The following is a 26220-nucleotide window of genomic DNA, read 5'->3' as shown; positions in this document are numbered from 1 at the left end:
GTTTAGGCAAAATAAAATAAAATTCGTTGGTGTATATATATATAACGGCTTTAGAAATTTGTTTCTGGCCGGGAAGAAAGAAAAGCAGAGCAATCGCAATGAAAAGGGTTGTTAAGAATAAGGACAATGCACAGATGCGAGAAGATGAGTCATCATGTTATATTCCTCAAGATCTGATCGAAGAGATTCTCGCGAACTTGCCGTCGAAATCCGTAGCCAAGCTCATCGTCGTCTCGAAACTGTGGTCTTCTATAATCCGCAGCAATTATTTCATCGATCTGTATCTGAAACGATCTGTGACTCGTCCGTGTTTTCTCTTCACATTCCGCCGCGACAACGGCCGGTTCTTCCACTCAATCTCTCAGGAGGCAGCACCGTCTTGTTCTAGTACATCAAGCTTTCCTCTGAGTCTTGATACGCCGCCCTTGTTACTAGGTTACAACGTTTGTACACCGGTACGCGGCTTGATATGCTCGCAAGATTTGGATAAGTTGGTGATTTCGAATCCTAGCACTGGCCAATTCTTGGTTTTACCCAATCTCGAAACCAAGAGAAGACGAGTATCATTCTTCGGATACGATCCCATTGAAGATGAATACAAAGTCTTGTGCATGACGGTATTGCAACTTTCTTACAATTCTGGACCCGTTGTGAGCGAAGAACATCAAGTTTTCACTCTAGGAGGAGCTCAGAAGAAGAAAGCAGCAACATGGAGAACGATCGCATGTAAGCTTCCACATTTTCCTGCAACCAAAGGGCTGTGCTTTAACGGTGTTGTTTATTACGGAGCTTGGTCCAACAGTGATAGAAAAGGATCTCTAATTGTGGCCTTTAATGTGAGATTGGAGGACTTTACTCTTGTTAAATTACCCATTGGTGTCGAAATATATATGAGTCGTGATTCTGAATTGGTGAACTACCAGAGGAAGGTAGCTTTAGCGAATCACTCATATAAGGGTAAATTTGAATTGTGGGTTTTGGAAGATGTGGACAACCAAGAATGGTCAAAGATCTCAGTTGTGGTTCCTTCTTGGAATGATTTAGTTGGGCGAAGCTTGTTCTATTGCAGAGGTGCCATTAGTTCCGGCGAATTGATATTCACACCATCGTTTTCGGATGGCTCGTTCTTTATTATTATCAGTTATGATAGCAAGGAGGAAATTGTCAGAAGAGTTGGGATTGAAGGAATTGGAGATGGCTCGAATTATGTGAGAAGCTTCTTGGATTATGTAGAGTGTCCTATATTTCTCTAAAGGAAGTCTATTTGTATTGTTTGATTGATGACTAGCTTGTTTTTGTTCAGATCCATTTGTCTAGTTAGTAGTTTCTTAGATCTATCTAGTTCAATGGTTCTGGATTTCATTAAAAGTAAGTTTTAGTTTTCTCTACAACTAAGTTTTTCTTATTTGGCTATCTTTGGAGAGAACCATCAATTCTTAGACAAATTTTGTCTTTAATGGTGATTACTTCAAAGGGTGTTTTTTTTGCTTTCATTGTGAAATTTTTTCTCTTGCTCATCAAATTGGTGTATAAAGGATCCTTGGCACATAAATATTAGTAAGTTGCTCAGCAGATCATACGACAACAATTATCCTGGACGCGAAAGGGTTTATTTGTTCTCAGGAAAAAGTTTTGGGGTAGAATTGAAAATAGACTGAAATAATGAGAGCCGTCTCGTTTTTAAGTGATGGTTACAAAATCGAAATTGGAAAATTAAAAAAAAAAAAAAGGAAGCTGCGATGGCTGCTACAGTGCTCGGCCATTTCAGTCCAATTACATCGTCCCGAAGTCCACCGTCTCGCCACCGGAGATTCCTACACCACAATTTATTCCCTAAAATACCCCTTCCTTCTTCTCTTATCAAATTCGGCGCCGAGAACTCCGAACCCCAACCTCCACCGCCGTTGCCGGAGACCGATTGTCCCGTTCCGCCGGAACAGCAGCCAATCAACGAGTATCAATCTCTCTCTACCTCTTTCCCTTTTTCCTGGGCTTCAGGAGATCTAGTCGAGTACTCTACAAGACTCTTCTTCACCGGCGCTTCTTTCGCATTTTTCGTCGGATTACCCGTTTCCTGGTTCGGATCCGTCGGACCCGAATACGAACCCGTTAAGAGGATTCTCGCCGCCAGCTCTAGTGGGATCTTCGTTGTTACGCTTGCTGTCGTAAGGATGTATCTTGGTTGGGCTTATGTCGGTAATCGTCTTCTTAGCGCCACCGTCGAGTGTACGTTTTGATAAGCTCAAGAACTGGTTTTGCGATTTCTCAAATGTTTGTTTTTGAAATTTCTATTCGTCTGTTGTTGCAGATGAAGAAACTGGGTGGTATGATGGTCAGGTTATGATTGTTTTGGTCTCTCAAACTTGGTTAAGAAGCTGCTCTGTAGAAGAAAACATTTGTGTTGCTTATTCTAAACTCTAATTATATGGAACAGGTATGGGTGAAAACACCTGAAGTCTTGTCGCGAGACCGTCTTCTTGGATCTTTCTCGGTAAGCTATCATCATGAAGCATGTATCTTTGAAATCCTTGAATTTGGTCCATTGTATGTATCATGTTTCAGGGATTTGATCAAGTTTCTCTATTTGTTTATTTGTGTGTGTGTGTGTGTTATTTTTTCAGGTAAAACCAGTCCTTGCCAGATTGAAAAACACGCTAGTTATTCTCGGATTATCGCTCATTCTTGTCATAAACCTTGGTGATTCTCCAATTGCAACTTCTTATAGAACATATAAGGATCCTAGGGACAGATCCTCCCTGCCAATCCCAGGAGCTTACAATGATGAAACCGCAAGAACGTTCGAACCAGATGCTTTCTGCGGTGAACCGTCTTCCGATCTTCTTTAAAGTCTTTTCATCACAACGCAAAGACAGATAGTTCCTGATAGTAAATATATCTGTACATTCTTGTATATTTCGTTAAATTGGATGTCAAGGACAAAACCAATCTTAATGAATCGAAAAACTCATCACTAGGTTTCAAATCTAGCCCTTATCATTCGGACTCGAATTGACAGTTTCTAACTTTCTAGAGGATGGCATTTCGATTTTCTGTAAGATGTCAGATTGATACTCTTTCATCTCTAAAACTATATTTGTTTTTGCCTCCACAAAATCTATCACAAATTGGATTTGTTACCTTATATCACTATCATTTTTTTAGTTCTATGTGAATACTGACCATTTTATTTTTACAATTTTAAGAATATTTATAAGCAGAGCATATCTCTGCTTCTGGAAGAAACTTTTGTTAGTCAATCGGATAACTAAAGTTTGATAACGTGAAAAAAACAAACAAATTCAGGTGATATAGATTTCTGAGTCAAACACACAAGATTAGTATTATAACAAACATAACTAATTTAGCTTACATAAACCATAACGCTCTTTCTATTATTGTCCGATCGTATCAATAAAACATAGCTTTCTTTATATATATAACTAACAACCGGAGAGGAGAGTATCAGAATAACGAATTGGCTGAGAAAATGAAAACCCTAGCAATATTTTGCCTTGTTTTCCAAGTAATCATTCAAACCGGAAACTCAGCTGATTCAGGAGATGTTGATTTTTCAATACTCATAAAAAACGAAATGTACAATGTCGATAACCCGTCTGTTTTCTACACTTGCCGATCATCAAAGAAAGACATCGGATGGCACAAATCGGTTCCATCCTCAGAGTTTCAATGGGAATTCGAAGTTCCTCAGTTTGGTAACGGCGTCATGGTCCACAATTGTCGTTTCCGGTCGAGCGCAGGAACAGCAAACGTTGAGATCAGGACATTGTCTACTACAGCGATGCTATGCGATGGACAAACATGTAAATACGCAATCAGACCTAATGGGATTTATTTCATTGGTTACGAGTTGTATTCTCCTTATGCTATTTTTGGAAGGTATATTGAATTGTCGAGGCCCGCGGAGAAGCTAGTTGAGCCGTGGAAACCTTGGTCACCACAACAACTCAAAGCTATGTATCGTACAAAACAAATGGTCCATGATTCGGATTGAGAGGTCGATGTCGTCGATCCTTGGACTACATGCATCATTATATTATTTAATGAATGTTAAGTAGGTGATTATATATGTTAGTAGCTGAGGTCTTCGAGGAAGAGGGGACTCATTTGAGGACCTTGTTTTGTGGAAACATGAAGGGACTCAGGTAAGAGTCCACAAGTGACTGCAATTTACATGAAGGGTTCGCATAATTTAGAAAGGCTAACGTTTATTAGTGGATCCTAACTCCGTAAAATATAAAAGAATCTTAGTGATATACTGATAATAAAGAAAATCCATTCCTTTGAATTAAAAATATATCAAGATTTGTATCCTCTATACGAAAATCATGTGTAAGTTTAGTTCAATATTTGGAAAAGTGTTGTTAAATTTCGTTTCTTCTTCTTATTCGAAACTGCGTGTTGGCTGATTGATTTCTTAAGACGCGAGCAAGTTAAACCGGATGACACCAAAATAATCTAGCTTAGGGACAATCGATTAGTTGAGGGATGATATTTTGTGGGCAAACAGATGACTTGTTTCTCCCACTGTCCCACTCCAGTATCTCATTGTTGAGCTCCTTAAAGACATATTTTATATTTATTATTGTTTGATAAATTTTATTTTCTACTCATGTAACTGAATAAAATCAAAACGAAAATATTATTTGTTTTGAGAAACCCACTTGTTGCCTCGCGACTTGCAAGCAGAACTAAGAAGACCCAAAAAAAACTTGCACTCTTTGTTGTTTTCCTCCTCAGTAGCTCAAGTCGATAGATCGAGAGAAAGACAAAACAAAATTAGGTTTACTTGTGTAGTTGTGTTCTTGTAATATTAACGTTTGGTAGTTTTTGTTTTTTTTTGGCAGCGTCCCACATCGGTAGTTATCAAAGTCGTAATCTAATATATATAAGGTATGAGTTATGCAATGTATTGTCAATTGGTAATGAGATAGAATTTCATCAGGAACTTGGGTTTGGTGATGGGTCTAGGGAGGTCCACGGACTAAAGAACCTCACTATCGAAAGTGAATTGAGTCTGCCTACTCATTACTGATTGACTATTTTTTTTATTTTCTTTTTTCTTTGTCATTCTATAAGTTTTGTGTTGTTAATTTATTATTATTATGGAAAGTAATCAATAAGCATAAATCAAAATGTAAAAGCAAGTCTAGCATCAGTAAGACAGTAACAAAGAGAGAAAAAAAAAACACATCAACATTCAATATCAATTTACTAGATTTTTTTTTTTAATAACTAAAGATCCCAATCAATATAAAAGCAGTTTAAAACCAACCCTAATTGAGTTCATACTTTATATACTTTTATTTTTTTTGATAAAGATCTTGAGTTTATGTACTTCCATCCCTAAACTAAATTATCAAGGATCGAAGCAAAACTAAATAAAAACCTAGAACAGCATAACAAAATGTAACAGAAATGCCAAATTTACAAACCTATGGGGGGGAAATATTATTTAATAACAACTAAAACGGAAAAAGGGACAGAAAGCTCATCGAACATGTAACGTCTAAAACCACTACCGTTTTCTGTTGTTGTTAAACAAACCACTCCCGCTTATATAAAACCTCAAGAACCAAAACAGAACTGTTCAAGAGAGCAATGGGGTTCGGGTTCAAGATCGGATCAAGATTCCGATTAGCCACCACATTCATGTGGTGTCTTCTCATCGCATCAGCGTGCTTTCCATCCACCACATCAGCAGCCCGGTTCGAGGTAAGAAACGAGATCTCCAGATACCCAGGTCGGAACCGGAGCCTCACGGTTAACTGTTGGTCGTCGAATAACAAACTGGGCATGCATGCTCTCAGACCGGGCCAATCCAAAAGCTGGTCGTTCACGCCAATATTTATTAAGATACCGTTTATCTACACATACTTCGAGTGCATGTTCTTCACCGCTTTTGGATCGCCATATGGTCAGAAAGCAACGGTTTTTGCTGGGGAGAGATTATTCAGGTGGCAATGCGATAATCCAGACGAGGAAGAGTGCATTTGGGTGGTGAAGAGAGACGGGCTATATCTAAGGAGGATCAAAAGAGACGATAAAGGCCAAAGGCTCTATGGAGATGAATTGAGAATGCCTTGGATCGGCGGTACTAACTACCACCCTGTACAAGAGGATCCATAATCCAACACTTCCATGACCAACCAATTCAGGATATATGTTAAATCTCTATTTTTGGGTATGAAATGAATATCACGATACGGAGTCTAGAAGAAACAGAACAGCTTTTGTGTCTTCCCTTTATGTAAAGTTAGCAAATTTGAGTCAATCCACAATCAACTCCAACAGCAGAAAGAGTATGAAATTCATCCGGACTAGATGATTACAATTAAGTACCTGAAAACTATTTTTGCTTAAGCTCCATATTTTGGGGCCTTCCAAAGTTTGAAAGTAACTTCATGGATGAACCGATCAGTCGGTATAACAAGATTTCCACAGAGCTACAATTAAAAAAGAGAAAGAAATAAAAACCCTTGAGACAAGCCATGCGGTATATTACAGTGGAACTTGCATTACATAGAAACCATACCTTTTTAAGAGTTTCAAATGACAATGTGTCAACTAAGTCTTTCCGGGTCACCGCATGCTGCCACTGAGCTACCAACATAGGACAGTAGTGCCTGTAGGTTGCAAGAATGACCAAAACCATCAAGAACGAAATGATAACCTCAAAAAGTTTAAATCAAATTCTTTTGGTTTTGACAAAAACAATTGAATCTCTTACCGAACATCATCCCGTGTCTTTTCACCTCGCATGGTGTAGCTCTGACGAGGGACAAGTCCTGCAAATGCCGGGTTAATGTCTTCTTGTGGAGTCTTGATGGGAAAAACTGAAACATCTTTGTCTGTGACAGAACCATAGCTAAGAACGAGAGACAGGTGCAACCGCGATACAACCTCTGAACCTGGTTGAGCCATTCTCATAATACTACCAATCAAAGAGTCGATAATTCCCATGTTGTTGTTTCCATTATTATATTGATCAACCCCGATATGCACAAAAACCGAATCATATGGGCTCACATCCAAGCACTTTCCTCCTTCAAATCCAAGTAGCTTTAGTAATTTAGATGATGTGGCATCAGAAGGAAAGGAATCACTCTCTTGGCATATTTCACTAAGTTGTAATACATCTAAGCCAATCAGTTTTCCAAAAGAAGTCAGAGTAGAACTATCTGTTACTAAAGCAGCCTTGAGTCCCATAAACCTGCAGCAGTGACATTAAAAGTAAAAACTAGCATCATCATCTAGATATACGGGCTATTGATTATCAAAAAGAGTATAAAACTATAGAGATGAGTGAAAAGTATAACCTTTCGGCCAAAGTTGAGATATCATTTCCATTTCCCTTTGGTTTTAGTCCACTCTATTAAAGAAACAGATCATGGTGTGTTAATCTCTACTGTCGTGAATAACTATGTAAACCCATGTATCAATACACACACACTCAGGTTGTTAGTAATTTGTCCTAACCACCTAACTCGGCTCACACAGAATTATATATTAGATAGTGAAGTATCATCTTACAGCTATCGAATAAGCTTCTGATGCATCCATCAAATGGGCGAATTCTCGAACTGTCCTCTCATTCTCAGTTTCTGCAATTGAAAAAACACCAGAGTGAATGAATATCCAGTAGTAGCAGAATGTCAAGCAAGTGCAATGTAACACAAGTGATCTCAAAATCTTCGTTTCTTAAGAAATTGGGTCAAATTCCATTTTTTATGTCTGCTTCAACACACATGACACTGAACAAGGATTCTATGTTGGGCAGTTAGATCAATACATTGGAGTTTTCATATTGGACTATTAGAAAAGTCTCCATCGAATCCAAACGATCTGAGGTCTTACCTGATTCAATTCTGATCAACATTAAGAAATACAATAAGTGAAAACCCAGAAAGTAGCGATTATCGACCAAAATTCAAGACAAATCAAACGGAAAGTAACCAAATTTATAAAAGATAGCGAGGGAGAGAGAGAGAGAGACCTGGAGGTGCATTAGGAAGGCTCAAGAAGCCACAGCTACCGACAGAAGCAAGAGAATGGATGTGGGTATTTGACGGATCGACGAATCGAGCCAAGCCGTCTCCGTACAATACCAGTGATCTGCTTGGTTTGTCCGCCATTCTTGTCAAAAGAGGGATTGTCTGTCGGAGAAATAAAGAGAGAGAGAGAGAGAGGAATTTATTTTCCTATTTATAATTTTTTTTATGTCATTTTGTTGTATACTATATAGTATTTTTAATTTTTTTTTGTTTGACAGCGAATTTTTGGAACCTTTTTGGCGGATACGAAATTCCCCCTATGAAGTCTAGCTAACTACCTCGCAAAAATAAACTTACAAATAAATCTTTTTTACTTTACATTAAAATGATTACACCACTAAATTGAGCTAATTTTTTGTATTGTCCTAATCGAAAACCAATAAGTACCAAAGAAAGACCCACTCTATTGATAATCTACCACATACAGTATAATACTCCGATAATTAATTTTAAAACTATATAGTAAAATTATACAGTATAGTCTATATGTATGTATGGACTGTTTGTTGACCATTGCAGCAGCATTCTCTCACTTTCCCCGCTCTTCCCCACTTGCCCACTCGTCGATCGACAGGCTCGCGACGGTTCCGGTTCTTCTTCTCCTAACCGTTCCGGTTTAATCCAGAACCAGTTCTTCTGCCATGGTGGAAGAAGGAGGAAGAAGAAGAAGATCCTCTCAACAACTAGCTCTCCTCCTACTTTTACTCTCCATCTTCCTCTGCTTCTCCGTCGTGTCTCCTCGAGCTTTATCTGATTCGGATCTGTTGGAAGAATCCGTCGCCAACTCCTCCTCTTCCGTCGCATCTCTCAACGCTTCTTCTTCAATTGTTAAGCTCAAGGAAGGTAGCTTCGCCGACATCATCGATCGTGCTCTCGAAAAAGAGTTCAACGAAAGCGACCAGAATGAAGGTAACTGTTTTTGCTACTTCAAATGGCCATTGAAAACTAGAATTCATTAGTTAGATCCTGAATTGGATCCGTGATCCATGGAAAATTTTATTGATCCCACATTCGTCTTTCCTTTTTGGGGATCTCCCAATGTGGAATAGTATGCTTCTTCTTCTAGATCGACATATATTTTCCTGAAATGGATAGTGAGTGTTTTTCTTGTTTTCTTACCGTTTTAGTCGATATTTTCCAATTATCTCTCAATGTTGTTATATTCGTGGCAGTGGCTGATCCTGGAAGCTTCAATAACAGTGTAGCTGGACAACAGGTTGGTTTTAATCATTAAGATATGCATATTTGGAAAATAGAGAGAAGTATGTTCTGTTTGTTATACAAAGTTTGACACTTTCTAGGATATTCAAGCAATTTCAAAAACACTCTCAAGTCTTTTGTTTCAAATTACAATGCTTTCTGTTGATCTCTCGTTAATTTCATAGTATGAGTATCTGAATGTGAGGTTGGTTGTTGTACCTTGTGGTGTGATCAGGCTGTTCTGGAAACTGTAGCCAGAGTAAAGTCAACCAAGAAAAATGAGACAAAAGAGGACAAGTACAAAATATTCAATTTCTAAACCTTCATTTGTATCATGTTCTAGAATTGAAGACTTATTAACCGCTATCTAATTTTCCCTAGGCGTTTCCAACTCCATGATGTTTTCAATTTGAACAATGATAACAGAGCTGAGGACACTCCTACTCTCATTGATCGAAAAGTAAGTTTTTGCACAGGAAGACTGAGTTTCGATTTGTTGTTTAACTTCTTACATGGCAATTTTGGCCTTGTGTCAGGACAATGTCTTCATCATATCCAATTCCAAATCAAAGTATCCAGTATTGCAGCTAGACTTGAGGTAAGATTCCTGGTTTTAAGTAATTTCTTTTCTAGTTCTTGGAAAAAACAGACTTTATAATTTTGAATCAATCATCTGATTTCTGCTTCTTATGGCATGTAGACTGATATCGGACCTGGTGGTTGTCATTGTATCTGCAACTTGTGGTGGTATCGCCTTTGCTTGTGCTGGACAGCCGGTCTGATTTTCGTGCTACTCTTATTCTCTGTCAATATGAACTTAGGTTTCAGTATGATGTCTTGGTTTTCTGATAGTTATGACTCATTCTGTGCTTATGCAGGTGATAACTGGATATTTGCTAGCAGGATCTATCATTGGGCCTGGAGGATTGAACTTCATCAGTGAGATGGTCCAGGTGTGCTATGTGTTTGACCTCAAAAGTTTTCAGTCTTTAGTCCACTCCCAATAACTTTTGGTCCCGAATGCTTAGTTAGGTCAGCAGTTTAGGAACTATTTTCTTCTGAGGGTCTTTGACTAAGATACTATACACAGAAAGACAGGAGTCTTTGACTAGGAACTCTTTTCTTCTGTGGGTCAGAACAAAGTTTTTATCATGCATAAGAGAGACCTTAGTTTGTCTTTGAATAGAAATCTAGAGCATTAGACTGCCACGGTGATGAGAATGTATCATGCTCATGTGGTTTTACATATATGTGATCTTACACGTGGTTTTTGCGCTTTCATTTTAACATGATTCTATATGTAGGTTGAAACAGTTGCCCAGTTTGGTGTGGTATTTCTGCTCTTCGCTTTGGGTCTAGAGTTCTCCACTGCTAAGGTGAGATCAACCTCTTTGATTTGTTTCGTGTTGAATTGAAATGTTAACACAACAAACTCTTAAGCACCTTTCCTCTTGCTATGTAGCTTAAAGTTGTTCGATCAGTTGCTGTTCTAGGAGGCCTTCTTCAAATTCTTCTATTCATGTTCTTGTGCGGGATCACAGTGTCGGTACGTCACTCTTTTTACCAGTGGTTATGAAAAAATTTCTGCTTTCATTTTTAATCATGTAATCCTGCTGTTTCCTTTATTCTTTGAGCGACATTTGGTTTATGTAGCTTAAACTGTTGTGTCTTTGAAAGTTAGAAATATACACCCTAAATCTTCTGCAGATATACTCTCTGTGACATGTTTCAACTGGTCCTGTTTGCAGTTATGCGGTGGTAAACATTCGGAGGGGGTGTTTGTAGGCGCCTTTTTGTCAATGTCATCAACTGCGGTGGTAATTTCAAAGAACTCTATAATGCTTATCTAATCATTTCCAAGCAGGTTTTTTTTTTTTTAATATTGTTGGTTTTATGGTCATCATGCGTTTCTGCCTTGAAATTATAGGTGCTGAAGTTTCTCATGGAAAAAAATTCAACTAATTCTCTTCATGGCCAAGTTACGATTGGAATCTTAATTCTTCAGGTATCTGATTGTTCTTTCCATCAACATGTAGAGTGTCCTTTGTCTTTCTAGATCATATAGTGTTTATATGGCAGTCAAACAGTGGCCTTTTATTGTAGAATTCCTTTTCAAACGATTTGGAGGTTTGATTTTAGCATCTGTATGTAGGATTGTGCTGTGGGTTTGCTGTTTGCTTTGCTTCCCGTTCTTGAGGGAAATTCTGGCATTGTTCATGGAATGTTGTCAATGGGAAAAGTGTAAGGAAAAGACTTGTAGAGTTTTTGCTCCTAAGGCGTATTCTAAAGATTTGATGTTAATTATGCTTTTACTGTCTTTTATTTAGGGTGGTTGTGTTACTTTCGTTTTTGGCTGTTTTGTCAATATTATCACGGACATGTATTCCTTGGTTGCTGAAGCTAATGGTCAGCTTATCGTCACAGGTACATGAGTTTCCTCTCAAGATTCGTTTCCCTATCATTTGGTCCAATGAAATCGAGTTTGTAAATGAACCTTAATTTTTTTTCATATCAGACAAATGAACTCTATCAGTTAGCGGCTGTTGCGTTTTGTCTACTTGTAGCCTGGGTGAGTCCGACTTACCCTTCCTCTTCCTCATATTCTTCCTTGTTAGTATCTATCTTATGTAATGTGTTCATCAAGATTCTCATTTGTGCGTTCCTTCTCTTATTTGGTCCTGGTGTGAATATAAGAACTGTTATGTCAGCATATTGGTTTAACTGCCCTTTTATGATTTTTTTGTCTGTAGTGATAAGGTGGGATTAAGTTATTTTGTCAACATGTTTGTTTGACTTTGTTTGACTGGTCTTTTATGTTTTCAGTGTAGTGATAAGCTGGGATTAAGTCTTGAATTGGGTTCTTTTGCCGCGGGGGTCATGATATCCACTACTGATCTCGCTGAACATACATTGGAGCAAGTACGTTTTGACCACATGTTACCAAAAAGGCTTTATTGTTTCTCCTGCTTATGTTAATTGAAGCTGATATATTTCCATCTACTTGAGTCTCGTTTTCTCCTCCCAAAACTGCTTTTAAAGTTCTCTGATGTGAGAGAGAGAGAGAGAGAGAAAGAGTCAGAGAGTGAGGGGGTCAGATTTTGATTGTAGTCCGGCTTCTTGTAGCAGGGTGAATGTGATGGACAGGAAGTAATGAGTTGATGAACTTCCGATCTTAAACCCTTAAAGAGTCCATAGTCTAACAGAAATGCTTTATATTTTTTGTGCAGATCGAACCCATCCGTAATTTATTTGCTGCCCTTTTCCTAGCCAGCATTGGAATGTTAGTTAATGTCCATTTTCTGTGGACACATGTGGATATACTGTTAGCCTCTGTGATATTAGTAATTATAATAAAGACAACAATAGTTACAACCGTTGTTAAAGGATTTGGATACAACAATAAGACGGCTCTCCTGGTAATAGATTCTGTCTCAAATTATGATCTATCGTGTTTGCTTCCGTGCTTGACCATCCCTAGTCAAATTGATGCAGGTTGGAATATCTCTGGCTCAGATAGGGGAGTTTGCCTTTGTACTACTTAGCCGTGCCTCCAATCTTCACCTCATCGAAGTAAGTAACACAACTTGGTCCTCATTGGACCATACACATAGTATGATTTAAGATTATATAAGGTATTTTGAAGAAAGAAGCTTAAAGTCACGAAAATTGTCAGGGGAAACTCTATTTGCTTCTCCTCGGGACAACCGCTCTAAGCCTGGTATGACTTTCTGTTGCATCCTCTTAATATGTTATGTGTCCAAGTAAGTGGTTGAGCTGGTTTTGGTTTATGGTTTGGTTTGGGCAGGTTACGACACCGCTGGTTTTCAAAATGATACCAGCAGTTGTGCATCTTGGGATATTGTTGAAGTGGTTTTCTCCAGACAGTACTATAGAGGTAAGTTGGTTTGATTTTTGGTTGGTTCTTTCTTCGTTTATATAAGAATATAACTAAATAAAGAAAGCTTTGGTTTTTGGTCAGAAAGGAGAAATTGTAAGATCAGAAAGCGGTAAACAACGGATGATTCTAATGTCACGTCAATCCCACAGCTCCTAAAACCACAATTGTTTCTTCTCAACTGAAGTTTGGTACACCAATCAATTTTGACCCAAAAAAAAAATGTGGAAAGGAGAAGAAGAGCTACAGATTTTAACACAGATTTTAACACTAACATTGTTTGTTTCCTGGGAGTATAACTAACCTGTTTCCCTTGTAATTAGTATTGTTTCTTTTACTTCTTTTCTTCATGTAATGAATGTGTCAAAAAACCAGTTTGATTCTTTCTCTTGTAATCATCATAATATACTCAGCCTATACCACTTTGTGCAACCAAAACTGTTTGAGAGAATGGAATCAGCTCTCTTTGTTAATTTTTGAAGGCAAATGTTTTAGCAGTTTGTGTCCGAATTTCCAATTTTCATCAACTTTTTTCTAACAACAGTTTCAATTGAAGAGGCCATAACATGTACTGGATGAGAGTTGATATCAACTAGTAAGGGGATTTTTTATTTAACTGAATGTACAGAACAAGAACACAGCTACCACAAAATAAACCTTTAAAGACAACTTTAATGAATCAAAATATAATATCTGTAATCTCCCTACCATAAATCAATCCCTCCCCCATCCTTTTTTTTTACTCTTCTTCATCTCCCTCTCTCTATATATATATAGATGATCAATATATCTCTGTCTATATCTACAGCTCAAATCATAACAGAGGAACAGCTCCAACTCCAACCATGGTGATTTTGATGTGGTGTATGATTCACATGTTGTGTATATGTAAATGTGTGTAGCAGAGGAGGCAGGGCTATAGAGCGAGTCTTGTCTTAATCGGCTTGAGTTTCAACCCCATGTTTTCAGGGGAGAGTAGCTCCGGAGAGATTCGGGTTGGGCTCAAAGGACTTCTCGGGCTTACGCTCTGTGTCGGACGATACAAGCCATATCCCATTAGAAAGTATTCCATTGGTATTACCATCGCCTGTGGCTGTTCTTCACTCACCAACGACCCACTTCCCTGCACCTGTTATATGTAATATGACTTAGGGTGGCCATAAAAACCTTAACCGAACTGAATTACAAACCAAACGATTACAAAGAGACATATGTATTAGCGATATTGTACCTCGACTAATGCACCGTATCTTCTGTCTAGTTTGGTGGTCATGTGAACGGCCTCAGAGTGGTAGGCAGAATTTTCACCAATGAATATTAGAGTTCTGCATTGCAGTTTCCTTAACCCTTCACTAAGATCCACTCTCCTGTTTCACCAAAACAACAAAACATACTATTTTATCAGCTTAAGAGTATATTCTGGAAAGAAATCAACAGAGAGAAACTAGAGAAGTACCCGTTGATTGCCTCAAGGAATCTCCATACATTTGTACTTTGTCGCTCACTAAGTAACTGGATAGTCAAAGATTAAACAACAAAACATGTAAATTTTACTTCAAAATATGACAAAGCATTACAGAATTGCAAGAAAGAGAAGAAAGATTTGACTAACTCTTCTGCATTCTTGAACGATATCTGATTCTGGAACTTGACCATTACCACGAACTTCCTATGAGAACATATGTCAAAACTTTATTATTTGTCTAATCCGAAAGTAAAAGTAGCGTCTCCTTCTTGGAACAAAATATGAAAATTGCTACACACTATTTACAAGAAACCTTTGATTACAAAACCATACCTTGCTGAAGTACCGTTTTAGTAACAGTTCCTTAACCACTCCACACGTACCATAGTAGTAAAGTAAATTAGACATAACCTGCACAATAAGTCAAGGAATATCTGATATTAGAATAAGATAATCAAAGGCATAACCCCAAGTAAAAAAAAAACAAAGAAGATATATTTGTGGAAAAAAACCTTATTGCACAACCATTCTGACCAAGAAGGCGCTTGGCACAGTGGAGAGACGAGTATTAAGCCCAGAACTCTCTGCCTGTACTTCATCTGGAAGAATTGAGTTTCAAGCAAAATTAACAATTTGACATCAAGTTGAATGATAAGCGTAAGAAAGGTACTGTTACTATACTTACAGCAAATAAGGTCAGAATGTAGGCTCCTGCTGTGACACCCATACACTTTACTGCACCCAGTCTGGATAAGAGACAAGAAGAAATAAATAAGGAGAAAATTCTATTTAAATATAAGCAATAAAACAGCTATTCTTTCTTCTGCCTAGTCTCCGGAGAAAGACTTTGGTAACGAAAACAAAGATAACGATATAACAAGAATATAGGCAGCTAAATGAAATAACTATCACAAGTAAAACTTATGTTAGAGATGAATTCTCTTACCCGAAAAAATTAAGAACCTCAACTATCTGGTCCGCTAAGTCATCAGCAGAGAGCAAAGGAGCATCAACACTGATCATTGGAGCTCCCAACTGCAATGACTCTTGAAGAAAGCAATTTAATAAGGGATATGAATTGCATTATCAAGGAATGTCATAGCGGTTAACAGTAATATAATGGAAACATACAAAGTTTGTAAACGAACAGAGTCCAGTTACCAACCTCATGGCCAAGAGGACTGATGTGATATATGCAAAAGTTGTGGAGTAACAAGGAACTAGCTTCTGGACAAAACAATAATCCTTGAAAACAGAACATATCTGCACAAGAAGAACGTAACAAACACACACCAAATAAGAAGAAGTATTTCATTTTCTCATCAGATTACTGTAACTACTGAAGTCATGGCTTATTCGATAAGTATATCGGAAGATTTTAAAAGAAAATGCATACAATTTAGAGCTATATCAGGATATGTGATAAGAGCTGGTTTATCTGGATCTCCACAAACGGCAACACATACCGGGCCATAAGTAGTCTCCACAAGGTGTTCCTACCAAAAAAAAAACAAAAGTAGAATTTAAGTCAGTAACTAAATTCTCTATGAAATAAATGAGAAGGTAAGAACATGCACATAGATTAGGACCACACCTAGAAAATTGATTTCCCTTGTGAGACATATAAATTGATTAGTGAGCAAGTTAAAAAGTACCAAACTTTCCCATAAAATCATAAACGCATAACCAGCAAATAAGACATGGTCAAACAAAAAGGATCATTAACCATTAACAGTGGAACCCAAAACCTCATTATAGAATATGAGAAAAAAAATCTTGAGAAACTTGGAACAATGCAAAAAAAAAAAACAAATGTGGAAAATCCAAAAGTTATATACTTGTGATCCAATACAACAAGAATGGGATCAAATAAATACACATGTTCCAAATAAAGGTGTCAACTAAACCACGAATTGGGGAAGACATTAGAACCCAACATACAAAAAAATCTCAGGAACCCAAAAATCAAAACGAATCGGATTATCGTCAACACAAGTCAAAATTACCGACACAAAAAAAAACATGATATTCTAATTTCAGCTCTAAAAATGAACGAAGCGACAAAAATTAGCAACATGAACATATTTCGCAGCATTGGTTTACTACAAACGATTCCAGAAATTGCTAAAAACAACTTGTCATAATCCAGAGAAACAATAATTATCAGGAACAAAGCAGCTCGAAGAAAAAAAAAAAAAAAAAATACCATTTCTTCTATCTTCTTCTTCCCGTAATTTCTCAGTAACCAAACAAAATCTCTCTAAAACTCATCAAAAAGACCAGAAAAAAGCGTACCTGTCCTCCAAGAGACAATGCCTCCATATCAATGGAAACAGAATCGCTTGAATCCGCCATCTCCTTGTCCTTATCACCTCTGTATTTATTCAACAATAAAAAAAGCAGAGTATTATCTTTCCATGGCCTTCTCTCTTCTCTCTTCTCTCACCGTAACGATGGCTATCTTCGTTTTTTTGTGTTTATAAATAGAGAAGACTTTGTGAGACTCAAATAAAATAAAAATTATAAACCAGGGACAGAACTCGTTTACGCGACTCGTAACTGAGTCACCGACGGTCGACTCGGTTTTATGTAGGACCTGCTTTCTTTTAAAATATGAAAATCACAAGGCTTAACTATATACCCTCATCAATAACCTAACCTTGGTTAAGGGACCGACAGTTTTTTATTTTCTTAACCTTCACATTCTCACCCCTTTATTTTCTTATTTATCAATTTCATCCCCAAAACGTGTCGGCATCCTCAATTTCCACTTTTCTTTTTTTTGCTTATTTTATCCTATCAAGCTGACCAAAATAAACACAAGTTTCTAACAAAATTTTCATATTATTTTACTTACAAAAACATTATCCTAGACCTGAAATAATTATTCAAATTTCTATTTGCCTGATTAAAATGTGAATAACGTATTCAATATTAATCGTTTCCATCCTTTGGATCCAATTTAAATCTGAATATAATAAAAGGGGAATAGTGATAGATATAAAAGTAGAGGGGCCAAAACAAAGAATCATCTTTTTCATTGAACAAAAAAGAAGGTCCACGTACTGTTGACATTTTGACCGATTGGTGAATCCTGGGGGAGATGGAGGATCCTCAGCCGTTGGATTTTAACTTATTTTTGTCGTTATTTGCCTTTTATGATTAGTCTTCTCCCGTTTTAAAATATGAACACCGTGTGGTTTTCAATAGCAAAAAACAGGGCCCATTGCGTGAGAGTGAGAACACACATGTCGTTTTCTTGTCGAGTTGGTATGTGTCATTGGCATCCAACAAGAGCCTAAAACCATAAGTCCCTTTTGCTTAATTATTAATCCGTCCAAATCTTTCGATTTTCTTTTTTATTTAAACCGAATATTTTATTATTTCTCCATATCTGAGCATCATAAATAAATCGATAAACAATTTCTACCAGATGACAAAAAATTAATAATAAGTTGACCGTGACAAAAAAAAAATTATAGAAACAAACAAAGACATTTAATTCTCAGTTTTTGATCATCGGATCTGTTTAGTTTTATGGTTTCCAGCTTTTAAACATGTATATTAGCTTCGTTCGACGAATATAAATATATATATAAAGCATATCATGATATTTATCTATAGTAATGATATTTATCTATATTAAATAATATTTCAACTTTATATAATCATGATGGTTACGTTAAAGATACATTAAATTAACAGCTCTGATTTAACTTGAATGGTTTGTATAGAACATACCCGATGGAATATTCCCAATTACATTTGATATATATCTTTTTTCGCATTATATGTTTGATTGCAATGCAACAACTTAGTGACACTTAAAAGTTTCTTTAATTTAAGTATCTACAGATCAAAAGGAGCTATTCATAAGGAATGCTCACTACTCACCGAATAAATGTACCTACAAATTTGTTTTTGAGTACTAATTCACAAAGTAATGATTACATATTAGTACCATTACATTCTTAGCTATTGTCACCAGCTTTTGTTTTTATATCTAGCTCTTTTTTATCCTATGTTTTTTTCATGGAAAATTTTTAATGATTAACCCACCAACCACGTTTCTTAATCTTTACATTTAGGATACCATTTTCAATATTGTATGCCTCATGATTTTCGGAATTTGTTTTCTAATGTTTTTTGTTCATATCAATCAAATAACAGTGACTCCTATAAGACTTTGCAATCATGTATTTTTCAGTACATCTTCACTTTTTATAATACTATATTGTTATTTATAAATGATTTTAAAATATCAACTGAACCTGGTCTTGTAAAAATAAATGTCTTGATTTCTTTTAAAACAAAATAATGATTTTATTTATTGAAAAGTCCATACATTCCATTATAAATAAGTATTATCTTACGAACCAAAGCTTTAGGTACTGCAAAGTCCAATTATTTGTCTATTTAGTTTTTATGTTCAGCGAATAATTAAAAATTTCAGATATTTTACTCCCATTTAACCATTTTAAGACTATTAGTAAAATTTTAAGGGAAAACATGCAGTGGTTGTTTGCTCAAATACGTGATAAGAGTAAATGTTTCCCTAATTTATGATCAAACGAGGGCACTGGGCACGTGTGACGCCATTACTCAACTTTAAAGCTTACCATTTGGTTAATCTAAAAAGATGAGTAATAATAATTTATTAGTTGCTGTCTCCATCTCGCCACCATCACTCATCAAATCTAAATCTAAGAATCAAATATAGGAGTATATAATATAGAAACGACTATACACGAATCTTCGCCGACATTATTTTTTGCTAAACGGTTTAATCTTCGCCGACAATATTTAGTAGTCTGTAATATAGATAGATACGTCCACACGTCGAAAGAAGAATATACTAATTTGTAATGTAATATTGTAAATATGTAGCATCAAAAAAGTATACATATATATATTTTAAAGTTACATTAGTTTTGTAGCTTGCATTATCTATAGAGAGATATCTTTGCTTTTAATCCAATTCATTACATCATGGCTATTGGCTTATATGGAAGTTGTTGCACAGATATCAACTACGTGTCCATTTGTAGAAACATCCATTACTTGAAGTTTAAAGAAAATAAAGTTTATAACCATTTGTACTCTAGTTCAAATGAATCCAACGATTACAAAAGTTTAGAACATTCCTGGGGTAGATTTTTTCTTTTAGACGTGAACAAAGAGTTACTCTCTAATGTTTTGTAAATGTGGTTCATAGGAATAACTTTTGAGGAGTTTATTATGGATTTCGGCAGACTCTGGTTTCTAATTTCATTTATCAAAAATCTATTGGATATGGAATTTGTAAATCTTCTAAAATCTCATGTTATTGATAAATGTTCATCAAAACTAATTCTAATTAATTTACAGACCCCTATTATTCAGCTGATGATTTGGGAAATACCTTAAAACTTCATGTTATCTTGGCATTCATTTTTTTTTCTGGTTTACGTGGGTGTTTAAGGTGATTTTCTAGTTACATATAGAATAACTAAATTCCACAGTTTGAAGTTACACTTTGGCGATTGTTATAATACAAAATTGTAACAGCTTCTCCTTATTCATCCAAAATCGTTGAAACCATCTAAAATTTTACCAAACCTCTTCAAATTCAATAGTGAATTTGAAACAGCAAATACAAAATTTGTTATAATACAAAATTGTAACAGCAAGTCTTTTTTTTTTTTTTTTTTTTTGACAATAATAAAGAAGTCTTTATGTGTCAAGCTTGCTTTTTCATGTTATAATGATTAAAAACATAAAAACACAAACCCAAACAAATAATCAGAGGCAATGTATGTTTTTTTTTCTCACAACCAAACTGCATCATCTTTAAAAGTTTATATGTATATAATTGTTTGGGTAAAATGGCCACAAGGCCCATAACAAAAGCTCACGAAAGAGTACAAGAAGGGCCATTAATACTGAGAGAGCAATGATGAAAACCCATAAATTATTACTAGATTCCAAACCACAACAAACTCTGATTCATTTCCAGTTCTAGAGTTAGTCCTAAACATCCCTATTAACTCTTTGATGTTGGAGATGGAGGAGGATTCAAAGACGCTGCTGATCTTAAGAGGATTCATCCTGCCCGATTCACGGGTTTACATTACGATATGAATTACGAAGATTCTAAATAGTTACAAAAGTGAACTTGTTATAATCTCTAGACAACAATTACTTCAGCAGCATTCTTACATCTCTACCATATTTGAGACAATATTAAGCCGATTTCACTATCTACAAGTGGTTTAGACTCATAGCTCCATGTCTGAAACTTCAACCTCAGTCCCCTTCACCAAACCATCCGAGAAGACAAAAGGTTGAAACTTGGAGTTCTCCTGAAGGTTGCTGTGTCTATGTTTGAAGAGCTTCACTTTCGTTTCTCCCTCCTTATTATCCCTCTCTTCTTTACGCTTTCTTGTGTTGCTGCTGAGAATTGAGAAAGATGACGCAGTGTAATCATCAGCCATGTCTGCATCATGATCAAACTCCTCTTGTTGTTTCAGCAATGTGGCTCCGAGACTGAGATCTGGTCTTGACCTTTGATTCACAGTTCTGGCATAGTTTTTGGAATGGTCACAGTTAAACACCCTTAGTCCTTGCTCTTCAAGTGATACAAGCCATTCTGGAGATCAGATTTTGTACTATGGGTTAGTGAAGTGATACATAACAGCTCCAGAGAACTGATGGGAATGTTCTGTGGAACAAATCACTCAAGAAAACATTCAGCATGAACTATCTATTAGAGATAAAGGAAGTAATTTACCAATGAAGGATGCGGGAGTCAAGTTTCTCAGTGCGTCTGCATCTCTAATCACTTCACCTTGACTGATTACCCAATTGATCAAGTGGTGAGGAATAAGTGAATAGGAGAACATGTTCATGTACCTGCTGGTTTTTTCTTCATCTTTATATCTCCTGCATAAATCGTTTGGAGTATCAAGCAAAACAATCAAGCAACTGAAGCAATTAATTCTATAAACCTTATAGGCATACCTTAGGGAAGCCATAGTCTTGTCAAAAAGAAACAACCAGTTGATAGCAATGTTCTTCAAGTGTAAACTTCTTTGCAAAGTTCCATTTCCAGGGTTGAAGAATAGCTTCTCCACTGACTTGATCACAGCTTCCGTTATGATTTCCGTTAAAATAGCTTCATCTTCCGGACCCTGAAAGATTAAACAGCTTCCCATCTCAATTCCATGTTACATACAATCTGATTCAATAAAGCAACTACAGACTTTCTTGGACATCCGATTGAATACACATTTAGAAAGCACATGCCACTAATTTCAAACTTTCAAGTCGCCCAGCGTGAAGAGACTAAACAGTTGAACATAGTTTAGCAAAGAACCAACCAGTAGTGAAGTTAGATGCAGATATGGTTCCAGCAGCAGCATCTTGAGAATGACATCTGTAACAAGAACAAGAACACATGATTGAACACCAAACCAATTGAGATATCTTGAAACTTATGAAAAAAAAGGAGCCTCTAGTCAAATAATGCATCTCTAAATAAATTTCCACAGAATGCAAAGTAGCTTAAGAAAAAGTAACACTCACCAAAAAAGTAGCAACTGTGGAACCCAGAAATCATCTGAAGCACAGATTCCCGCAGATCTTTTTCTAGCTCGGATCTACTTAATTCCAAATCAAACCTCGAGCACAAACTGAGCAAGAACACCTGAGAAGCTACAATTCCAGCTAAGTAACCAACGCGACAGGACTCAGAATCCATCTCTTTACGCAAAGTTTCAGTAACAAATGGCATGAAGATCTCCAAACAATCCTCAACTCTACAATTATCTTCCACTTCATCCACAATCCAAACACGACTCAAATCAGCAAAACTAAACCCAGAGACCATCAACACATCATCATATTCATCTCCAGGTTCCTCGACACAGTACATGCTAATATAGCTCACAATCCCTTCTAACAAGCTCAAAGCCTCTCTCCTCCTAGAACAAACCAGACGACTCAACTGGTAAACAACGGGAGATAACAGAGCTACCTTCTTAACGCCGGAAAACGAATCGGAAAACGAATCGGAAAACGAAACTAGCAGCTGGAAGAAACTCGACGTTAACCTAACGGAATCATCCCGGAAAGCTAATTTCGAAGAGTAGAATCTGATGGCGGAATAGAACCAGACGAGTTCGAGAGGTGGTGGTTCTGGAAGATCGTTAAGAATACGAGTGAAGATGGAGTCGAAATCGGAGAAATTGGTTCGTCCGCTCCGGTACTGTACCAAGAGCTGCTTGATCGAGTCATTGAGAAGCGGTTTCAGAAATTCGAGGTGACTCTGGGGTCTGGGTTTGCAAATCGGAGGTTGCATTTTCGGAATTTTCCGGTGACAGAGAGGAGATTTTGAATTTTGGGAAGTTGGAAGGGAAATAGAGAAACCCTATGAGAGAGATGAAAATTCAAAGAAAAGGGGGCGAATAAAGAGAGGGAATCCCAATGTAAAAAACTTAAAAATTTGTTTCATTACATTTTCAAATTGAGTTATTTATTTTATTTTATTTTTATTATGGCAAAGTTGTCAATACCATTAAGGAGATAGCATTTTATAAATTAGAAAATTTGTAAAAAAATGATTTATGAAGTGTGGATAAATGAAGATTTCGAAAATTTGCTCATAAGAAATAAAGAGAGAAAATGCTATAAGACTTGACAATTCATGACATAATAGTTGAATGCAGTTTTGAATGCGATTATGCAAAAAACTTATCAACAAAAAAATTTGCATAATGTTTACCAAAAAATTACTAATAAAAACTTATTATACAAATAAGTGAATATATAGTTATTCATTTTATTATGAAATTTTTTATCCTACGATTTTTATTTCACAAATTTTCATTTTGCGACTTAATTCGTTATGCGATGTTACTAATGGAAGCCTATGTCATTTTTCTACATCATGTGATTTTTTCAATTCAATACTTTTCTATTTTCTGATATCACGAGTCACAACCATAATCAATACCGTAGTACTTTTAAGTTTTGATTAAAAATTTCTGTCTAAATAGTTTTTGTAATGACAAAGTTACAAGAGAAATTATGGCAAATAAAATAAATGTAAAATAATTGTTTTATGAAATGGATCAAATCAAATACTGTAAAAAAGTAAGGAAAAAAAACACAAGGTAAAAAAAAATGATACGATTCATATAAATACTTGTCCACCTGTTTATAGTAAATGTTTAAGAGTCGTTTGGTTATCACAACTCCACGACGAGAGGAAAAAAAAACTCAGAGAGACAATCTCAATGGCGATGATTACGCGCAACACCGCCACGCGCCTCCCTCTCCTCCTCCAATCTCAACGCGCCGCCGCGGCTGCCTCTGTCTCTCACCTCCACACATCCCTTCCCGCTCTATCTCCCTCCACATCACCGACTTCCTACACCAGACCTGGTCCTCCTTCGACTTCCCCTCCTCCTCCTGGTCTCTCTAAAGCGGCCGAATTTGTGATCTCCAAGGTCGATGATCTCATGAACTGGGCTCGTACGGGATCGATCTGGCCTATGACCTTTGGTCTCGCTTGCTGCGCCGTCGAAATGATGCATACCGGTGCTGCTCGCTACGATCTCGATCGATTCGGTATCATCTTCAGACCTAGTCCTCGTCAGTCTGATTGTATGATTGTCGCCGGGACTCTTACCAATAAGATGGCTCCGGCTCTTCGCAAGTACGTCGCTCTCTCGCTATATCTTCCTTTCCCATGGAATTAACGGCTGGTTTATCTCTTTGGATCTCGGATATGGTGTTTATCTTGATTTGTGGGAAGATTCGTTCTTTATCCAGTTTGTGTGTTTTCTGCTTGATAGGGCTCTAAATTAGGTTTTCGGAGGATATAATTTGGGGGTTTCTATTGGAATTTATTCCTTTCCACCGATTTTAGGGTTCATGTAGTCTGATTTTTTTGTTAGGTCTGTGACAAATTGAGACTGAGTTGGGTAGCTGTACATTTCGTATTCATTGTCTACTGCAGATTTACAAAGTATTCTTGAAGTTTTTGGTTCGAATTTCATGAAATTGAGAGCCTTCTAACATTAAGGGATGAATTAATTTGTTGGGGTGATATCTCTTTTTATGTAAGCTCTGTGCCCGTCTTTTGCGGGGCGATGGAATTTCAGGTTTTCTAGCTTGTTATTCATTAGGGAAACATGTGGTAGTGTCCTTTCACCTATCATACTTGGATTTATCAAACCCTGTCTTACTTATAAGAGGTTGGAGATTCATTGTTACGATGTTTGCATTTGTATCTAATTTGTAGTTCCTTCTGTTGACTGATTAGAATCTTGCGTGTGACTTTGCTTGGTTAGAATCTGAGACCCCATGCACATGGTTTCTGCTAGGTGTGTTTTTATAGGAAATTGATATCCCACACACTTAAGAGATTCCTAGTTTTTCTTATTTGATTTATGAAGTCTTCATTCAACCGCAGAACTTATGTTTTTTAAATTAGAATCATGTTGTTAAGAAATGCATGTCTATGGTTTTTGCTAGGCAGCTGAGTTTTATACTAACGATGTCTTTACGCCCAAACACTAGAGGAAGAATATATCCCAAGTCAATCTAATAGCCACAAGGAACCACAAGTTCTTAAAACATCAACCATTGAGATGAGCAAATTTTCGATGCATTTGAGTAATAATTGACAGCTTTATAAGTTGGGCTAGATTAGTTTCTATGCTGAATGAACTATTAGTGAGAAACTTGTTTTTAGAGATATGTTCAGAAATCAGTCTTGATCTGGTAGAATTGAGAGAAGTTGTGTAGTTGTGTATGCGGATCAACTCAAAAGATTTGAAAGGTCTGTTCTTGTTTATCCCGGGTGAAATTCTAACTTCTAATGTCTGAATACAATCACAGGGTTTATGACCAGATGCCTGAGCCAAGGTGGGTGATTTCAATGGGAAGTTGTGCCAACGGAGGTGGATACTATCATTACTCCTACTCGGTGGTTCGAGGATGTGACAGAATTGTCCCAGTCGACATTTACGTCCCTGGGTGCCCACCAACCGCTGAGGCTTTGCTCTATGGACTACTCCAGCTTCAGAAGAAAATCAACAGGCGCAAGGATTTCTTGCATTGGTGGAACAAGTGAGCTTCAAATCCTTCCTCAAGGGTGAAAGGGACTTTTTCAGACATTTTAACCAAAGTTTGGGGCTAATAAATCGTGGACGTTTCATTGCATGTTTCTTTGTGGTGGAGATGCCATGTAAAGGAGTGTGTTTCTAAATTTGTTGTGGAAACTTAATAAACATAAGATGTTTGTTGTCTGAGTTCTTTTATTATAAATCTACCAGTTTTCAGCTACAAGCTGACTATTGCTAAATATCTACATATATTTATATACACGAGTGTGTGTGTGTGTGTGTAGTCTAAAGCTTGTAATATCCCAAATTCTGAAAGTATATGGAGAAGATTAAGATGATTGATTTAACTCCTAATACTACTACAACAAATGTTAGTGCATATCCAAAATGAAAATTTTGTTTTGAATGGAGAACAAAGCTTGATGGAGAGTATAGCTGTAAATAAAAAAAAAAACCATGAAAGAAAAAATGTGCAGA

The 26220-nt window shown here is 36.7% G+C and overlaps 9 protein-coding genes across 9 annotated transcripts; 6 read left to right on the top strand and 3 right to left on the bottom strand.

Moving 5' to 3' along the window:
- The first annotated feature begins 98 nt into the window (after positions 1–98).
- On the top strand, positions 99–1253 carry LOC9309601 (F-box/kelch-repeat protein At3g04660). The gene has a single exon (XM_002873487.2). The coding sequence runs from the start codon at positions 99–101 to the stop codon at positions 1251–1253; it is 1155 nt and encodes a 384-aa protein (XP_002873533.1).
- A 389-nt stretch (positions 1254–1642) lies between these two features.
- On the top strand, positions 1643–3009 carry LOC9309600 (uncharacterized protein ycf36). The gene is made up of 4 exons (XM_002873486.2): positions 1643–2226; positions 2309–2337; positions 2435–2491; positions 2622–3009. Exons 1-4 carry the CDS (start codon positions 1740–1742, stop codon positions 2844–2846), a joined length of 798 nt encoding a protein of 265 aa, XP_002873532.1. The 5' UTR covers positions 1643–1739; the 3' UTR covers positions 2847–3009.
- Positions 3010–3335: 326 nt separating this feature from the next.
- On the top strand, positions 3336–4332 carry LOC9307572. Its single transcript, XM_002873485.2, has one exon. The coding sequence runs from the start codon at positions 3488–3490 to the stop codon at positions 4010–4012; it is 525 nt and encodes a 174-aa protein (XP_002873531.1). The 5' UTR covers positions 3336–3487; the 3' UTR covers positions 4013–4332.
- A 980-nt stretch (positions 4333–5312) lies between these two features.
- Positions 5313–6147, top strand: LOC110227747 (S-protein homolog 13). Its single transcript, XM_021023197.1, has one exon. The coding sequence runs from the start codon at positions 5620–5622 to the stop codon at positions 6145–6147; it is 528 nt and encodes a 175-aa protein (XP_020878856.1). The 5' UTR covers positions 5313–5619.
- Positions 6148–6231: 84 nt separating this feature from the next.
- On the bottom strand, positions 6232–8212 carry LOC9309599. Its single transcript, XM_021023193.1, has 6 exons — positions 8015–8212; positions 7552–7622; positions 7338–7390; positions 6749–7231; positions 6554–6644; positions 6232–6464 (listed from the first exon to the last, which is right to left on the bottom strand). Exons 1-6 carry the CDS (start codon positions 8151–8153, stop codon positions 6378–6380), a joined length of 924 nt encoding a protein of 307 aa, XP_020878852.1. The 5' UTR covers positions 8154–8212; the 3' UTR covers positions 6232–6377.
- A 321-nt stretch (positions 8213–8533) lies between these two features.
- LOC9307571 (K(+) efflux antiporter 6) lies at positions 8534–13654 on the top strand. The gene is made up of 20 exons (XM_021021887.1): positions 8534–8981; positions 9245–9288; positions 9508–9569; positions 9654–9732; positions 9809–9870; positions 9973–10048; positions 10151–10225; positions 10577–10648; positions 10735–10818; positions 11021–11089; positions 11200–11277; positions 11425–11513; positions 11600–11696; positions 11788–11841; positions 12096–12191; positions 12500–12688; positions 12765–12842; positions 12946–12990; positions 13078–13167; positions 13252–13654. Exons 1-20 carry the CDS (start codon positions 8714–8716, stop codon positions 13324–13326), a joined length of 1782 nt encoding a protein of 593 aa, XP_020877546.1. The 5' UTR covers positions 8534–8713; the 3' UTR covers positions 13327–13654.
- Positions 13655–13755: 101 nt separating this feature from the next.
- Positions 13756–17345, bottom strand: LOC9307570 (pollen-specific protein SF21). Its single transcript, XM_021021888.1, has 11 exons — positions 16928–17345; positions 16029–16128; positions 15798–15895; positions 15579–15667; positions 15318–15378; positions 15145–15231; positions 14966–15043; positions 14780–14836; positions 14624–14679; positions 14399–14534; positions 13756–14296 (listed from the first exon to the last, which is right to left on the bottom strand). Exons 1-11 carry the CDS (start codon positions 16985–16987, stop codon positions 14084–14086), a joined length of 1035 nt encoding a protein of 344 aa, XP_020877547.1. The 5' UTR covers positions 16988–17345; the 3' UTR covers positions 13756–14083.
- Positions 17346–20565: 3220 nt separating this feature from the next.
- On the bottom strand, positions 20566–23096 carry LOC9309598. Its single transcript, XM_002871453.2, has 5 exons — positions 22196–23096; positions 21991–22046; positions 21632–21801; positions 21402–21553; positions 20566–21260 (listed from the first exon to the last, which is right to left on the bottom strand). The coding sequence occupies exons 1-5, from the start codon at positions 22968–22970 to the stop codon at positions 20890–20892; spliced, it is 1524 nt and encodes a 507-aa protein (XP_002871499.1). The 5' UTR covers positions 22971–23096; the 3' UTR covers positions 20566–20889.
- Positions 23097–23819: 723 nt separating this feature from the next.
- Positions 23820–26026, top strand: LOC9307569 (NADH dehydrogenase [ubiquinone] iron-sulfur protein 7, mitochondrial). Its single transcript, XM_002873483.2, has 2 exons — positions 23820–24329; positions 25517–26026. Exons 1-2 carry the CDS (start codon positions 23908–23910, stop codon positions 25749–25751), a joined length of 657 nt encoding a protein of 218 aa, XP_002873529.2. The 5' UTR covers positions 23820–23907; the 3' UTR covers positions 25752–26026.
- The last annotated feature ends 194 nt before the right edge of the window (positions 26027–26220 follow it).

Source organism: Arabidopsis lyrata, assembly GCF_000004255.2.
Source record: "Arabidopsis lyrata subsp. lyrata unplaced genomic scaffold ARALYscaffold_6, whole genome shotgun sequence".
Lineage (NCBI taxonomy): Eukaryota > Viridiplantae > Streptophyta > Magnoliopsida > Brassicales > Brassicaceae > Arabidopsis > Arabidopsis lyrata.
Note: the sequence above shows the minus strand (reverse complement) of the source record. Positions and strands in the feature narration are given on the sequence as shown.

Coding starts and splice junctions, on each gene's coding strand:
- LOC9307569 (XM_002873483.2), top strand. CDS start 23,908: ATGGCGATGATTACGCGCAACACCGCCACGCGCCTCCCTCTCCTCCTC. Junction 24,330..25,516: donor ATGGCTCCGGCTCTTCGCAA/GTACGTCGCTCT, acceptor ATACAATCACAG/GGTTTATGACCAGATGCCTG.
- LOC9307570 (XM_021021888.1), bottom strand. CDS start 16,987: ATGGCGGATTCAAGCGATTCTGTTTCCATTGATATGGAGGCATTGTCT. Junction 15,896..16,028: donor TCCTGATATAGCTCTAAATT/GTATGCATTTTC, acceptor CTTCTTGTGCAG/ATATGTTCTGTTTTCAAGGA. Junction 15,668..15,797: donor TCAGTCCTCTTGGCCATGAG/GTTGGTAACTGG, acceptor GAGTCATTGCAG/TTGGGAGCTCCAATGATCAG.
- LOC9309599 (XM_021023193.1), bottom strand. CDS start 8,153: ATGGCGGACAAACCAAGCAGATCACTGGTATTGTACGGAGACGGCTTG. Junction 7,232..7,337: donor ATCTCAACTTTGGCCGAAAG/GTTATACTTTTC, acceptor TCACTGCTGCAG/GTTTATGGGACTCAAGGCTG. Junction 6,465..6,553: donor CATTTGAAACTCTTAAAAAG/GTATGGTTTCTA, acceptor TTTTAATTGTAG/CTCTGTGGAAATCTTGTTAT.
- LOC110227747 (XM_021023197.1), top strand. CDS start 5,620: ATGGGGTTCGGGTTCAAGATCGGATCAAGATTCCGATTAGCCACCACA.
- LOC9307571 (XM_021021887.1), top strand. CDS start 8,714: ATGGTGGAAGAAGGAGGAAGAAGAAGAAGATCCTCTCAACAACTAGCT. Junction 11,090..11,199: donor CAATGTCATCAACTGCGGTG/GTAATTTCAAAG, acceptor TTGAAATTATAG/GTGCTGAAGTTTCTCATGGA. Junction 11,278..11,424: donor TTGGAATCTTAATTCTTCAG/GTATCTGATTGT, acceptor ATCTGTATGTAG/GATTGTGCTGTGGGTTTGCT.
- LOC9307572 (XM_002873485.2), top strand. CDS start 3,488: ATGAAAACCCTAGCAATATTTTGCCTTGTTTTCCAAGTAATCATTCAA.
- LOC9309598 (XM_002871453.2), bottom strand. CDS start 22,970: ATGCAACCTCCGATTTGCAAACCCAGACCCCAGAGTCACCTCGAATTT. Junction 22,047..22,195: donor CCACAGTTGCTACTTTTTTG/GTGAGTGTTACT, acceptor TTCTTGTTACAG/ATGTCATTCTCAAGATGCTG. Junction 21,261..21,401: donor GACTCCCGCATCCTTCATTG/GTAAATTACTTC, acceptor TCTGATCTCCAG/AATGGCTTGTATCACTTGAA.
- LOC9309600 (XM_002873486.2), top strand. CDS start 1,740: ATGGCTGCTACAGTGCTCGGCCATTTCAGTCCAATTACATCGTCCCGA. Junction 2,338..2,434: donor CTGGGTGGTATGATGGTCAG/GTTATGATTGTT, acceptor TATATGGAACAG/GTATGGGTGAAAACACCTGA. Junction 2,492..2,621: donor GTCTTCTTGGATCTTTCTCG/GTAAGCTATCAT, acceptor TTATTTTTTCAG/GTAAAACCAGTCCTTGCCAG.
- LOC9309601 (XM_002873487.2), top strand. CDS start 99: ATGAAAAGGGTTGTTAAGAATAAGGACAATGCACAGATGCGAGAAGAT.